Here is a 12,816-nt window from a genome sequence, read left to right on the forward strand (position 1 = left end):
GCCTCTTTACGTATCGTGTAGAACACAAAATTCCTCTCCTAATCAGTTCTGTCGGATAAGCAAAGTATAAAAAAAAAATAAATCAACAATTATAATAATCAACTTATAATTTGAGCTAGATATCGCTTTTGATTTTAAAAGTTTATTTTACATCAATTTAATTATATAAAGTTCAGGCGTACCCCAGAAATCATAGGAACTTGAGAACGAGTTAATTGGTAGAGTTCATAATTCTAGAAAATATGAAGTTAGTTGTCACGTCATATATATCCTAGAATTGAAGAAGAAATTGAATTCTTTTTGTGTGGGTGTGTAAGAGTCTAACTGTGAATTATCTCCGTTGAAAAAATCAGCTCTAATCATTGAACCGTAAAATTTATTTTATGATAAGAAAATCTATAAAAATTCCTTGAACAATCTGTACAAAGATTTCGTTAAGAAACAAAAAAAAGGAGAAAAAGGCCATTAACGAGACACTAAAATTACATCATTGTGTGTATTTTTCTAGGACAAAAAACCATCATTACTATTTTCGATTATGAATATTATGTTTTATTGGAAAATTTCATTAATCCATTGACCTCGATGGATATCAAAGCAAAACACCATAAATCACCGGGATGGGGTAAAAAAGGGAGAAGAGAAAATTGGTATTACGAATTCATAATTCCTGGGTTTATAAGTGTAAATAGATGAGAAAAAAATATATAATTAATCATGCTAATAATTAATCAGTGGCAGCAATTGGATAAGAATGGGAAATGTATGAAATAATAATACCTCTATGTGATAAGGATAAAAATTATACATATAGTTACAGAGGCCAATAGAAAAATAATGTGACCTACTAGATCTCAATGTAAGTTAGTATAAGCGTAATAATTCGTAATAAGTAACACCAAGTCACACACAGCTGTATCAAAAAAAAAAAAAAAAAAAAAAAAAATAATAATTTTTATATACATAAGTCTCCATGCGCGCACATCATCTCCAATGGCACAGAAACAAATTTTAGCAACAAAAAAAAAGAATTACATAATTATAGAACATTAAAACGGTTGTACATAAATAATAATAATATTAACATTATTAATAATAGTAATAACAACAACAACAATAACAGTAATGATTATTGACTAATATTAGTAGTAATAATAATAATAACGACAGGAATAATAATAACAATAACAATAATAATGAAAAGTGATTGGTTAAATTAATTTTAACAAAATGCTTGATGTTGTCAGGTAAAAGGACAAATCTTAACTACACAATAACCCGATTTGTTCTGAACAGCAATTTTACTATCAATAAGAGATACGATATTGCTTTGATTTTTCAAATGTCCGAAAGGGTAATCTAGTGAACTGAATTTTTTTCCTTTTACTTTACAACTTATTTGTAATGATATATTACTGGTACTAAAATAATATCAAATACTAGCAACAACATAGATTATATTGAGCTATGGTAACAATAAATCTATCGTTTAATCATGTATTATTGCGTACTAACGAGCATCAGGTGCATGTGAATATCATACGTATGGGAAGAATTTTTTTGAGTTAATAATTCTTATATACCTCTACCAAAATACCTATATATTCATAAATTTACGATAAATGCATGCAGATTCAGATTATCAGTTTGACATTTTTTAGTGGTGTATGAAAACAAATATACATTTCATAAATGGTGGGTGTTCAGATCAATTTGGATACAAGGAAAAAAATTGTGTTGAGCCTGATGATTTTATTAACTGTTCATTATTCTTCCAAATTTTTTTCTGTCTTCTCTCCCTTTTTTCTCTTCTTCAAAATGTTGAAGAAGATCTTGCAATGGTAAAAAAAAAAAGAATAATAATAACAATAATAACAAGAATAATCATCATAGTAAAACAAAAAGATCATCGCGTATACAGTTATGTATTATTACTATTATTATAATATCATTCATAAATATGGTAATTAAGTATAAGATTAAATAACTAATAAGTAATTGAAAGTAAATTAATGGGCTGGATGATTGTTAAAAACCTTGCCCTTTTTCAGTAATTCATAATTTGAAGAGAAGAAAAAGGAAAAAAGTTAAATTATCATAATTTGAATTTTGAAGTCGTATGACCAAACGGAAATTATCATGTGGTTAGCCGAAGGTCTCACCTGATTAACGGTAGAGTTGGAGAGATATTTATTGAGTAGTAGAAAATCCGCGAACGTTCCAACAAATCTCATTCTTCCGTAGAACCTCCAATGGTGAGGACGTTGGAGATGAAATAAGAAATTTCAGCAGTACGACCGATATGAAATTTTATCGGTGAATCAAATTTGGAGATGTGAAGTAAAATGATATCGATATTAATATATCTGAAAAGATTATTCAAGGTCGCGTTATTTAATTACATAATCATTATTGAAAATTAATGTACGTACGCTAATTGAATTTATTTGACTCGGATTCGTTTTAGGGGCAGCCAAATCGTACGCAGCGAATTCAAATGGACGTCCAGCACTGAAAAGTAATTAGAGTTTATTCAATTCTCATTCTCATTCTTGATTCTGACGCTTGTCTCTATTGTGTTACGTATGTGATTAGGCCATAAGTATGATGTGTAATAATACGTATGATTCAGTGAGAGGTAGTAAATTTTGAATGTGCGAGACCGGGTTCAGAGCGCACTGATTATTTATACCTAAAGACCTATAGCTCGTCGTGGCACTTCTCTCGCGGTTTTTTTTATAATTTTTTTATTTTTGTTATTACACGAGCTTCTGTAGCCAGCTACGGAAGAGGAAGAACAAGAAGAAATATATCAGTGATCAAACACCGAACGTGCGGAGGCGGTGCTACCAAGTGATAAACCGGCAGAGGGGATACGAGATTAAAGAAAATCTGTGAAAAACAAAAGCGCGTGTTATAAGGGATATTGAGGCGAACTTTTGAGTCAGAAGAATGGATCCGAATCTTTCGCCAAATCTTTATTCAAAAAAAATGCACAACTCTTATGAAGATGAGGAAGAAAGAATGCATTTTCTTCGCATAGTTTCTGCATTTAAATACTACAGGTAAATAAATTTTTTACCATTTATTAACGATGAGTTAACCCGCGGGCTTGCAAATCGAGCTGCTACATAACCTTAACACTTCAGTTCGATTAACTATTACTGTGAATTATTTTTAGATATTGTCGTTATACTAACGAAAGATATTCTTACAAATATCTTTACTAATCTGTGCAAGTATTTTTTTGAATACTTTTATTCAAACTATTCCAAGATTGTTTGTGTCAATTTGACCAAGATAATTCTTTTTTATTACACTCTGATTATCCCACAGATCTCATTCCCTCCAACGGGTAAAAAAAACAGAATCATACTTCATGTCTCTTCCGGTTCATCATCAAAAGGTCTTGTCAAAGTACAGAGAACATCTGCAGGAGATTAAAAGATGCATAGAAAACAATGACCACATAATCAAACTCATCATCAAGGACGTTACCCATATCTTTGAGAACGTCAGTCCGACGACTGCTCAGACTGAAAGTGTAAGAAATAATCACCTTGGTGTGCCTTGCGTATTTATGTTTTTGACCCTATCAGCTGTGGTTTCCGAGTATGTTTTGTAACGCAAAGTGAAGACTAAATCTTACGTCTTCGATCATCCGAGCATCGTTAAAACAGCTTTGGATCGTGCAATCGATTAATTTCACAGATACAAATTCTATTGTACGAAACATAGGTAGGTCTGATTGCAGACACCAAATCCACGTCCAGTTCTGGCGGATCAAGAAAAGGTACAGGCTACTATAAAGCAGCTTGTTCGTGACTGGAGCGAAGAAGGCGCTCAGGAACGACTCACCTGTTATCAACCTATCATAGACGAAATCATCCAACAATTTCCACCCGAATTTTGGTAGGTTTTTTCATTTATTGAGCTCAACATTTTTCGAGCGTCATCATTTGTAACAAAAAATTATTGTGCCATCGGTTATTTTCTTCCAGCATACCGTCAGAAGTACAAGTTCTTGTGCCAGGAGCTGGCTTGGGACGCCTCGCCTATGAAATTGCTAGACGAGGCTACACGTGCCAAGGGAATGAATTTTCTCTTTTCATGCTCTTTGCTTCACATTTCGTTTTGAACAAGTACGTATTATACGTTAATCCAAGTTGCTTTATATTTTATCTGTTTAGTTGATTTATTTTTGACTTTCTTTTGTTTATTATTTCGATAGATGCAGAGGAACGAATTCGTATCAGGTTCATCCTTGGGTCCATCAGTTCATGAATAACTTGAAACCTGAGCATCAAACTCATGCCGTTTTATTTCCGGATGTGAATCCAAGCGACCTTCCCGAAAATGCACAATTTTCAATGGCTGCTGGAGATTTTTTGGAGGTATTTCATTGAATGAAAATGATTTATAAAAAATAGGTAAATAGGTCGGTATGATTTTTATTTCCCCAGGTTTACAGACAAGACAATCACTGGGACTGCGTGGCTACATGTTTTTTTATTGACTGTGCAAACAATGTAGTACAATTTATTGAAACTATATATAAAATATTAAAACCCGGTGGTGTCTGGATAAACTTAGGCCCGTTGTTGTACCACTTTAGCGATATACCAATGGAAGATTCAATAGAGCCCAGCTACGAGGCTGTTCGTGAAGTTATAGAAGGTCTTGGATTTCGTATGGAGGTAAGAAGAAATTTCACTATGTATTCGTTCCTCATTTCCATTAAATTTTGTCCAACAACTTTTGTCCTCAGAAAGAAGATACTCACGTAAAAACCCGTTACGCACAAAATACCAATAGTATGCTACAGTACGAGTATAACAGCGTTTATTTCGTCTGTAGAAAACCAAATGTAACTTCATCGGCTGATTCGAATAATCACAACACTAATGGTTCCGAATTAAACGGATCTCAGGAACAAGAAAATTAAACGGCGTCACTAATACCGTTGTTCAGCTCATCGGGAAAATTGAGGATATCGATGATACGATTGATAGGTGAAATACATAAAAAAAATCATTACCTTATCATCGTAGGAAGGTAAGTTATACAGTTGAATCGAAAACATTTTGTTTTAAACCTTTGGAATTTTAACGATCACCCATTAATTCTTGGAAATATTAACTGTATGAAAGTTAAAGAAAAGTGGAGTTCTAAAATTTTCAAAATAGGTTGAATTTCTCCTGTCGCGATTACTACGTCTTTCATTAATTTGACTATGTATTTGGGTCAATTTTCTGTGCATTTTAGACTAGCATTGGAAAAGTTGAATGATCGTAAAAAATTATAAAATCATAAAATCATCTATAATAATTATAGTTTATTGTATAGCTTGTCTGTTAAATTCCAATTTCTACAATTGCAACATCATTTTATACACTGTACACGAACAGGTGTGAAACTTGATTAAGTTTCGCCATCTCTTTTTCCTCCCCTAATAACGACAAAAAAATACATGTAATACATGTAAATACAAATACACGTAATGATAACAATAACAATAACAATAACAACAATAATAATAATAATAATAATAATATCAGGAAATCTCAAATTTGTTGAGTACTGTAATATGTCACGTCAAGTGTGCAGGTAATTTATGAATTGTATGTTTATTAGATATTTTACAAATAGCTGAAAGGCGAAGTGGATTATTTCATGGGTTGTTTAGTGCCTTTTTGATGCTTAGATTCATATCTGATGAAATTTATTTTATTTTTCATTACGCACGTATGCTATAGTGGTGATCCCAATCGTACTGACTAACCGTATGAAAACCAAACGAACAAACTGATAGAAAACTAGAAGGGAAAAATAAACTAATTGTAAGCGAAAAAAAATTTATTACAATTAATTAGGTACAATACCAAATAAAAAAAAATGTCATTATAAGTACTTGGAACTAATGTATACTGTAATTACAGATTATCTATGTTGTTGTACGATAACCTAATATAATTTTTTATCAAAAAAAAAAAAAGAAAAAAGAAATAAGCGTTGGCTGATGTGAATTGGAAATTCAAGGAAGTTATCAATTTTTTAAAGTTGAATCGATCCACGATAATAGCTGAAAATGAAGAACAGGAAAAATCTGCCATCTGGCAGTGTTTGCTTTAATCATGTTTTATAAACTTTTATTCAAGTACTGTACAAATAATGGTGCTATCTGACTTTGCTCGGTTTGTTGCATTTTACTGTATGTTAAAAATTGCCTTCTGAGTCTTGTCAGCTGTGGGCCTGTGCCAGAACAATTGACCGTCAAACCGTACCCAGGAATTTTTATGTTCGTTTCAATACCCATTGTTTTTGCCGTTAACATAGCCTGGAAATGATTTGTAAGAATTGATCGAGAGACTGGTTTATATTGAATATATTATTAACTAGAACTCACGCTAACAACTTCTTGCGTAATTTTGTCCAGTTCGTACAGATAGTTGGTCGATGAAAGAGGAGCCTGAAACGATGTGATCAATTGATTAAAATATGTTAGTGTCGGAATACCAAGGTATTTAAGCGGCACTAATATACTTACACATTGAGTGCTCATGTTAGGTTTAGGTGCCTTTACATTGTATAATGAATTGTAAATCTCTTGAAATTTTAGTTCATCTTCAGGCATAACTGCAAACAAAGGTGAATCCCAACGATTTCTGCTATCTGGTATCTCATATCTGTTTTGTTTAATTATAAGATAAATGAAAGGTAGCCAAGAGGATCAATGGTAGAAATAGATGACGGATTTTCTTCAGAAAACAGAAGTTTATTAAGGTCTTCTACTTTATTCAATATTTGACATACCTTGTGACTAGAGCATCGAATATCTCTCTGCTGTATTGTTGTGTCTCTGGCTGTTCTTCATTCAACATCCAGGCATGTTCGATTGGTAGATCACAATGTATGGTACATTGTGGAGTTTTGTAAAGTTTAGACATGCAGTATATTTCATAACGGTATCCTTTGATATAGTTACTTCCATCTAATATCAATAGGTCATTTGGATTCAGGCGTCGCTGAACCTCAGACTTCAAATCACTGCGAATGCCTTTTTCTTTTCGAGAATCTGTAACGCTGAACATGAGTATTGGAAAAAGAATCGGAAAATCATTCCTAAGATAGAGACTATGTTCACCCAAAACACTTACCAGCATAGAAAGTGTTTTTTGTGTAACCAGCTTTGACTATTGCGTCCATTTCGTGGATGATTTCAACTTTCTTACGGTGAACTTTTTCGAAAAATTCTTTTAGTTCCAAGGTTCTCCTAGACTTACCACTCGAAGGTATTCCTGTTATTACAATTAACGGCATATTCCTGGGAATGAGTTTGAGCATTAAGAGATCAGGTCATAGTGCCTGTGCTAAATTCACCGGAAGCCTTTTATGTAAAGATAACCTGAAATGATGGGTACACTCTAGCGCGTGCCCGTTTTGTACCACGGAAATTGAGACAATTCTTTTAATTTGAGGTTTGATTTAAAGATATCTAATCTTAAAGGCTTTCTAATTGCAAAAACACTTACACCACATGTATCCTATGGTTATTTTTGATTTTGAAGCAAAAAATTAGAATTGATTTTTGGTATTCTTACGATTTTCCAGCTCAGGATTCCAAACGTGTTGATTAAATTAATTTATTTATAAAATTAATCAAGTTACCGCTAATTTATTGCTTAAAGAAGCTAGAAAATTTAAGGATCTCGATGACTTCAATTTCTGAATGTAAGAATCGTGTGTTGATGCTCAAAAAATACAGGAGAATACTACACAGTTTATTTTTGTGAGTCTTTATTATTTTATCGTTTTTCCCTGCTGTTCCCCATTTTTCCCGAATTATTTCAGTTTTTTCCCTCATTTCCAAATTATTAACCAGAGTTAGACCATCCGAGATTCATTCCTAATTGTTTTCTAATTTTTTCCGATTTTTTCCCAATTTTTGAAAATATTTTTGACTTGTGCCGCCCCTGGATGAGTGCGGGGCCCCGAAAATTAGTTGTCCGCCCCTATTTGGTCACGTGATGACGTCACGTGGTCAGGTCACGTGACCGCACTCGCCGATACAGCTAGCGCCATGTGGCGGAATTTTCGTGAACTAAAATCCCAGGTTTCTTGCCCCTTGACGTCAGGCAATGTGATGCGTGAAAGAGAGGTATTAGGGTCAATACTTTTGCGGTTTTCCTCGAGCGCTCGGAGCCGAAGGGGTCAATACTTTTTCGGTTTTCCTCGGACGCTCGGAGGCGGTCGTCGTTCTTCGGCGGTTTTCCTAACGCTCGGAGGCGGTCGTCGTTCTTCGGCGGTTTTCCTCGGACGCTCGGAGGCGGTCGCCGTTCTTCGGCGGTTTTCCTAACGCTCGGAGGTGGTCGTCGTTCTTCGGCGGTTTTCCTCGGACGCTCGGAGGCGGTCGTCGTTCTTCGGCGGTTTTCCTCGGACGCTCGGAGGCGGTCGTCGTTCTTCGGCGGTTTTCCTCGGACGCTCGGGTGCGGTCAATACTTTTTCGGCTTCCCGCGAGCTCCAGAGGGAGTCAATACTTTTGCCGGATTTTAGTTCACGAAAGTTCCGCCACATGGCGCTAGCTGTATCGGCGAGTGCGGTCACGTGACCTGACCACGTGACGTCATCACGTGACCAAATAGGGGCGGACAACTAATTTTCGGAGCCCCGCACTCATCCAGGGGCGGCACAAGTCAAAAATATTTTCAAAAATTGGGAAAAAATCGGAAAAAATCAGAAAAAAATAGAAAAAAATTAGAAAACGATCAGGAATTAATCCAGGAGGATATAAAATCATGAGGCGCATCGAAGGACTCGTGGAGATGTGCTCATTGAATAAATAATTCAAAAATAGAGAAAAAACTGATTAAAGACTGGGAAAAACCTCAACATGAATTTAAGATAAAGTGACATTGCCTGCATATTATTGGACGCTAGCAGGACATAGATGGGATCCTGTTATTGATTAAAAATAATTTTTTCAATTATATTTCTTCAGGTGTTTGCCAAGAAATGAATTACGACAACACACGGTGAACATGGGGTGAATCAACTATGCCATTCAAACTTGATACAAACTGACTTTGTCACTCATTGGGAAGACGAGATCCCTGGGTCCTTCTGAACATAATTTGAACAATAATACGCTGCGGTGATGTAGGCTTTTTGATCATAGCATGACCGGTTCTGCTGATTCATTTTCCCTAGGAGGAATTATCGTAGGTAAAGTTGGTCCATTGTCGATATGCTTTGACCACTTGTTACAAGGTGCTTCAATTTGCTTGGTTGGCTTTGCTCTAGGACGCCGATCGACGCCTCGAGGCTACAGAAGTAGAGGACAAGAGACAACGTCGACAACACCGAAAGACTTGACAAGGTTATCCAAGTGTCAGGAAGGATGTTCTTCTTCATGATGGTGAAGAATTCAATTGAAACAAACTATGCAGCGCAGAATTGGAGTTCAGGAGGTTATCGATATTTCCGTTTACTCAAGTGACGAAAGATGCAGTCCATTACGTGGTCCTCATTTGGTTAACACTGATTCTTTATATCGTGTCATGTCATCTGCTGAAGCACTGTGCAAAACGTTCCAGAGATAAGGACATTCTTCTCGGAGCAGTTAATATGAAGCATGCTGAGTTATTAGGAAATTGTTGGAACCTTTAAACTGTATTCCAACCCCAGGAACACTTAATAATAAGCCCCATCCGAATATCTTATTATATTTGGCCCCAACTCGCAATGTTAACGATGACTCATCACTCAGTAATTCTACAATTCAGTTGTATCTGAATTAATAACTCTTTTCTCTTCCATTACAGGTGAAGAATTGGCAGCTTCAGAGAATCTCTTTCCCGCATCTAGGAAACAAGACTCATCAGTGTATCTGCATGATTTCTCATTAGTGTACCAAATAAATATCGATACATCATTCATAATGTAGACATAGATCATATACTTTCTGAATCAATTGAAATTGTCATTCTATAAGAAACCTCTACGAATTTTCATTGTAACACATTTGTTGTAGAAGAATACTTTTCCATCTGAATAAATCAATATTATTCCCAATGATTTGTTAAAATTTATTGACAATCCATCACCGAAGGCCCTTTAGAAGTTATAGTCCAATTGACGTTGATTGCAACTAGCGAAGGCCTCCATCATACTCTGTAGGAATAGGAGTGACTACGCAGGGTGGAACGAATGCACATGATGAGGCACCAGGTCTCGGAATACCTCCTCGGTTTTCCTGTTCTCCTGATACCCAGAAAATTTTTTGGCCTAAATTCTAAACTTCGGAAACGCTGTTCTAAAGCTAGAAATTATTCTTTCCCTCTTTTGTCTACGATTTATTGAATAAATAAATACACAGGCAGGCATATAGTTAGTCCTGCAAGGAATCAGTCGCTCTCTCTATCAGACTAGAAATAATCATGAAGGATTGAATGCATGCACATGATGAGGCACCAAGTTTCGGACCACCTCCTCGGGTTTCCTGTTCTCCTGATACAAATCTCCACTTTTCGGCAAACTTTCAATTTTCAGGGCCGGCATTCTAGAGCTCTGCATTATCGCTTCTTCTTTGAGTGAAAGCATGATTGAACGATCAAAGACACAGGCATGCATGCAGTCAGTCATGCAATGCATCAGTCGCTCTCTCTTTCATACTAGGAATGAATAAACAGGGTGGAACGAATGCACATGACGAGGCACCAGGTCTCGGAATACCTCCTCGGTTTTCCTGTTCTCCTGATACCCAGAAAATTTTTTGGCCTAAATTCTAAACTTCGGAAACGCTGTTCTAAAGCTAGAAATTATTCTTTCCCTCTTTTGTCTACGATTTATTGAATAAATAAATACACAGGCAGGCATATAGTTAGTCCTGCAAGGAATCAGTCGCTCTCTCTATCAGACTAGAAATAATCATGAAGGATTGAATGCATGCACATGATGAGGCACCAAGTTTCGGACCACCTCCTCGGGTTTCCTGTTCTCCTGATACAAATCTCCACTTTTCGGCAAACTTTCAATTTTCAGGGCCGGCATTCTAGAGCTCTGCATTATCGCTTCTTCTTTGAGTGAAAGCATGATCGAATGATTGCATACACATGCATATGGATGCATATGATGTCCTAATGATTCACGAATGAAATGTGGAGGGGTGTTATAGATAGTAAATTAACAATTGGGTATTGATAGTCGTTGATGTTTATTAATAAATCAACGTTCATAAATACATGTTGAGACATCGTATAATGCCATGAAGGTTCCCTCCTCACAGATACATCTATCCTCTATGAGTATAACGACTTAAATAGTGTGCTTACAATATATTCTTACAATACTTCTATTCGATTAACATCATATTAACAATTTGATAATTTGCAAACAATAGTCAAAATGTATACAGCACGTTCATATTTATAACATTACTTATTCATTATAAATATTTCGTACAATACTTTGATTTCAATCAACATTGTAATAATAAATCGATAGTCTTTGTTAACAAAAAATGCATCACTCATTTATACAAATTCCTCGCAACGAAAATACGATGATAGGCTTCGTAGATGCTCCGAGGATCGTCTGGTATTTTCGATAAGAGGCCAAACTGCTTCGTGGGTTGCATGTGTGACTCCTGAAAAAAAGAATTGAACGGAGGTGAGTGTACGTGATAAATGGAAAAGCAGCTGCGGGAAAATAGCTTTATCTCAGAAAATGCTACGCCTAGCTTAATTTACTCGACAGATTCGTGTTTTGTACGTCAAATCCTCTTACAAAAGCATCCCGCAATTGATATCGAGATTACTTTACGTTCTACCCCGAATATATGCCAAGCCTATCCTTGGATATTTCTCCAAATCTGAGATGAGAAGTTGTATTCTTTTTGAAGAGTTGCTCAGGCTGATCCAATGTATTTCGCTCTCAGGAATCCGAATCTGCAAGTTAAATTGATCTATCTATGAAATTTACCAAGTTGTCGCCAATTTATCGCTCGGAAATGTGCAAAATCAAAGATATCTCGATGAGATCAATTATAGATCAATTTGATCGACGTATTTTCCGAAATTCTCTAGTCATTTCATCAGGTCCACGCGACTCCAAATACCTTTGATGAGAAGATGGAAATTTTTTACATAGCTGAAATTTCTTTGTAAAATCAGGAATTGGAAAATGGGATCAAAATGCTGAATAGATTTCTTTTCTTTCAAATGATTAAATCGCAGAACACGATGGTCGATTCGAAGACAAATAATATATGTACCGAGCATCGTTTTTTGCGTTTCACTGGTGAATTAAAAAAAAATTCAATTTTACTAGGATGAAGCTCAATACGATAATTTATAATAATTTATCAGAAGGAACCACTGTAAGTAAAATTACCCATTGATAAAACAGTATACCGTAATCAAAGAGAAATATTATAATAACATCATAGATCTATCTATGACAAACTAAATACGAATCAGTCAAATTGAGATCGCCAAGGTAGCGGATTACCTAGTTGAAATCCAGGATTCGTTGTTTTATTCGTAGATCACCCTGGAGGGTGGGCGGTTGAGATGCGGGGGCGTAAAAGGGGCGAATCTATGGAGGCGCATGCCCTTATCTCTTCGCGATGATTCGCTCGATGTAACGTCGATTTCATCCCCCGCTGTCGAGTGGCGGTCGTAATAATAATGGCTTCGTATAAGTGGGCCGATAGTTCCAACCCTCATATCCACTGCACCAAGAACTCCACGAAAGTTCGTACGTACGTACCTAGAAGCAAATAGGAGATTACTGGGTATGGGTTGTTTTTGTTTTTCG

At 35.7% G+C, this 12,816-nt stretch overlaps 4 protein-coding genes and 1 long non-coding RNA gene across 15 annotated transcripts in view; 2 read left to right on the top strand and 3 right to left on the bottom strand.

The window, feature by feature from the left end:
• Positions 1 to 868: 868 nt before the first annotated feature.
• Positions 869 to 2,840, bottom strand: LOC105684322. Of its 2 annotated transcripts, XR_001102912.3 has the most exons (4): positions 2,693 to 2,840; positions 2,433 to 2,511; positions 2,163 to 2,366; positions 869 to 1,832 (listed from the first exon to the last, which is right to left on the bottom strand). It is a non-coding gene; the product is annotated as an uncharacterized LOC105684322 (long non-coding RNA). The 2 variants fall into 2 exon arrangements; XR_007279219.1 differs by having other exon boundaries at positions 869 to 2,366.
• Positions 2,248 to 5,910, top strand: LOC105684320 (carnosine N-methyltransferase). 5 transcript variants are annotated; one of them, XM_048657845.1, is made up of 9 exons: positions 2,248 to 2,384; positions 2,468 to 2,518; positions 2,769 to 3,065; positions 3,337 to 3,544; positions 3,755 to 3,912; positions 4,002 to 4,142; positions 4,232 to 4,394; positions 4,464 to 4,697; positions 4,769 to 5,910. In XM_048657845.1, the coding sequence occupies exons 3-9, from the start codon at positions 2,953 to 2,955 to the stop codon at positions 4,943 to 4,945; spliced, it is 1,194 nt and encodes a 397-aa protein (XP_048513802.1). In that variant the 5' UTR covers positions 2,248 to 2,384; positions 2,468 to 2,518; positions 2,769 to 2,952; the 3' UTR covers positions 4,946 to 5,910. The 5 variants fall into 5 exon arrangements, with proteins under 5 accessions (XP_048513802.1, XP_048513801.1, XP_048513803.1 ...); XM_048657844.1 differs by having other exon boundaries at positions 2,468 to 3,065; XM_048657846.1 differs by adding an exon at positions 3,182 to 3,235 and having other exon boundaries at positions 2,360 to 3,065.
• Positions 5,911 to 6,132: 222 nt separating this feature from the next.
• Positions 6,133 to 7,928, bottom strand: LOC105684321 (protein KTI12 homolog). Of its 4 annotated transcripts, none has more exons than XM_012397604.4 (6): positions 7,602 to 7,928; positions 7,158 to 7,324; positions 6,814 to 7,075; positions 6,548 to 6,686; positions 6,407 to 6,469; positions 6,133 to 6,337 (listed from the first exon to the last, which is right to left on the bottom strand). In XM_012397604.4, exons 2-6 carry the CDS (start codon positions 7,318 to 7,320, stop codon positions 6,140 to 6,142), a joined length of 825 nt encoding a protein of 274 aa, XP_012253027.2. In that variant the 5' UTR covers positions 7,321 to 7,324; positions 7,602 to 7,928; the 3' UTR covers positions 6,133 to 6,139. The 4 variants fall into 4 exon arrangements, with proteins under 4 accessions (XP_012253027.2, XP_012253026.2, XP_048513804.1 ...); XM_012397603.4 differs by having other exon boundaries at positions 7,533 to 7,928; XM_048657847.1 differs by having other exon boundaries at positions 7,158 to 7,405; positions 7,533 to 7,927.
• Positions 7,929 to 8,695: 767 nt separating this feature from the next.
• LOC125501812 (WD repeat-containing protein 19-like) overlaps positions 8,696 to 12,816 on the top strand; it is a 51,435-nt gene continuing 47,314 nt past the window's right edge. Inside the window, exons 1-2 of one of the 3 annotated variants that reach the window (XM_048658720.1) lie at positions 8,696 to 9,222; positions 9,301 to 9,415. The gene's annotated coding sequence lies outside the window, so the exon portion shown is untranslated. The remainder of the gene's footprint in view (positions 9,223 to 9,300; positions 9,416 to 12,816) is intronic. The other 2 variants (XM_048658721.1, XM_048658719.1) reach the window with 2 other exon arrangements.
• LOC105684315 (ribulose-phosphate 3-epimerase) overlaps positions 11,194 to 12,816 on the bottom strand; it is a 135,391-nt gene continuing 133,768 nt past the window's right edge. Inside the window, exon 5 of the mRNA XM_048658701.1 lies at positions 11,194 to 11,945. The gene's annotated coding sequence lies outside the window, so the exon portion shown is untranslated. The remainder of the gene's footprint in view (positions 11,946 to 12,816) is intronic.

The sequence above is a fragment of the Athalia rosae genome, chromosome 7 (genome assembly GCF_917208135.1).
Source record: "Athalia rosae chromosome 7, iyAthRosa1.1, whole genome shotgun sequence".
NCBI classification, from domain to species: Eukaryota; Metazoa; Arthropoda; class Insecta; order Hymenoptera; family Athaliidae; genus Athalia; species Athalia rosae.

Excerpts from the sequence above, each read along its gene's own strand:
- LOC105684320 (XM_048657844.1), top strand. The coding sequence starts at position 2,953 with ATGGATCCGAATCTTTCGCCAAATCTTTATTCAAAAAAAATGCACAAC. Across the intron at positions 3,913-4,001 it reads CAATTTCCACCCGAATTTTG|CATACCGTCAGAAGTACAAG; the intron begins GTAGGTTTTTTC and ends ATTTTCTTCCAG. Across the intron at positions 4,698-4,768 it reads GTCTTGGATTTCGTATGGAG|AAAGAAGATACTCACGTAAA; the intron begins GTAAGAAGAAAT and ends TTTTGTCCTCAG.
- LOC105684321 (XM_048657847.1), bottom strand. The coding sequence starts at position 7,344 with ATGCTCAAACTCATTCCCAGGAATATGCCGTTAATTGTAATAACAGGA. Across the intron at positions 7,076-7,157 it reads AAAAAACACTTTCTATGCTG|ATTCTCGAAAAGAAAAAGGC; the intron begins GTAAGTGTTTTG and ends TCAGCGTTACAG. Across the intron at positions 6,687-6,813 it reads TTCGATGCTCTAGTCACAAG|ATATGAGATACCAGATAGCA; the intron begins GTATGTCAAATA and ends TAAACAAAACAG.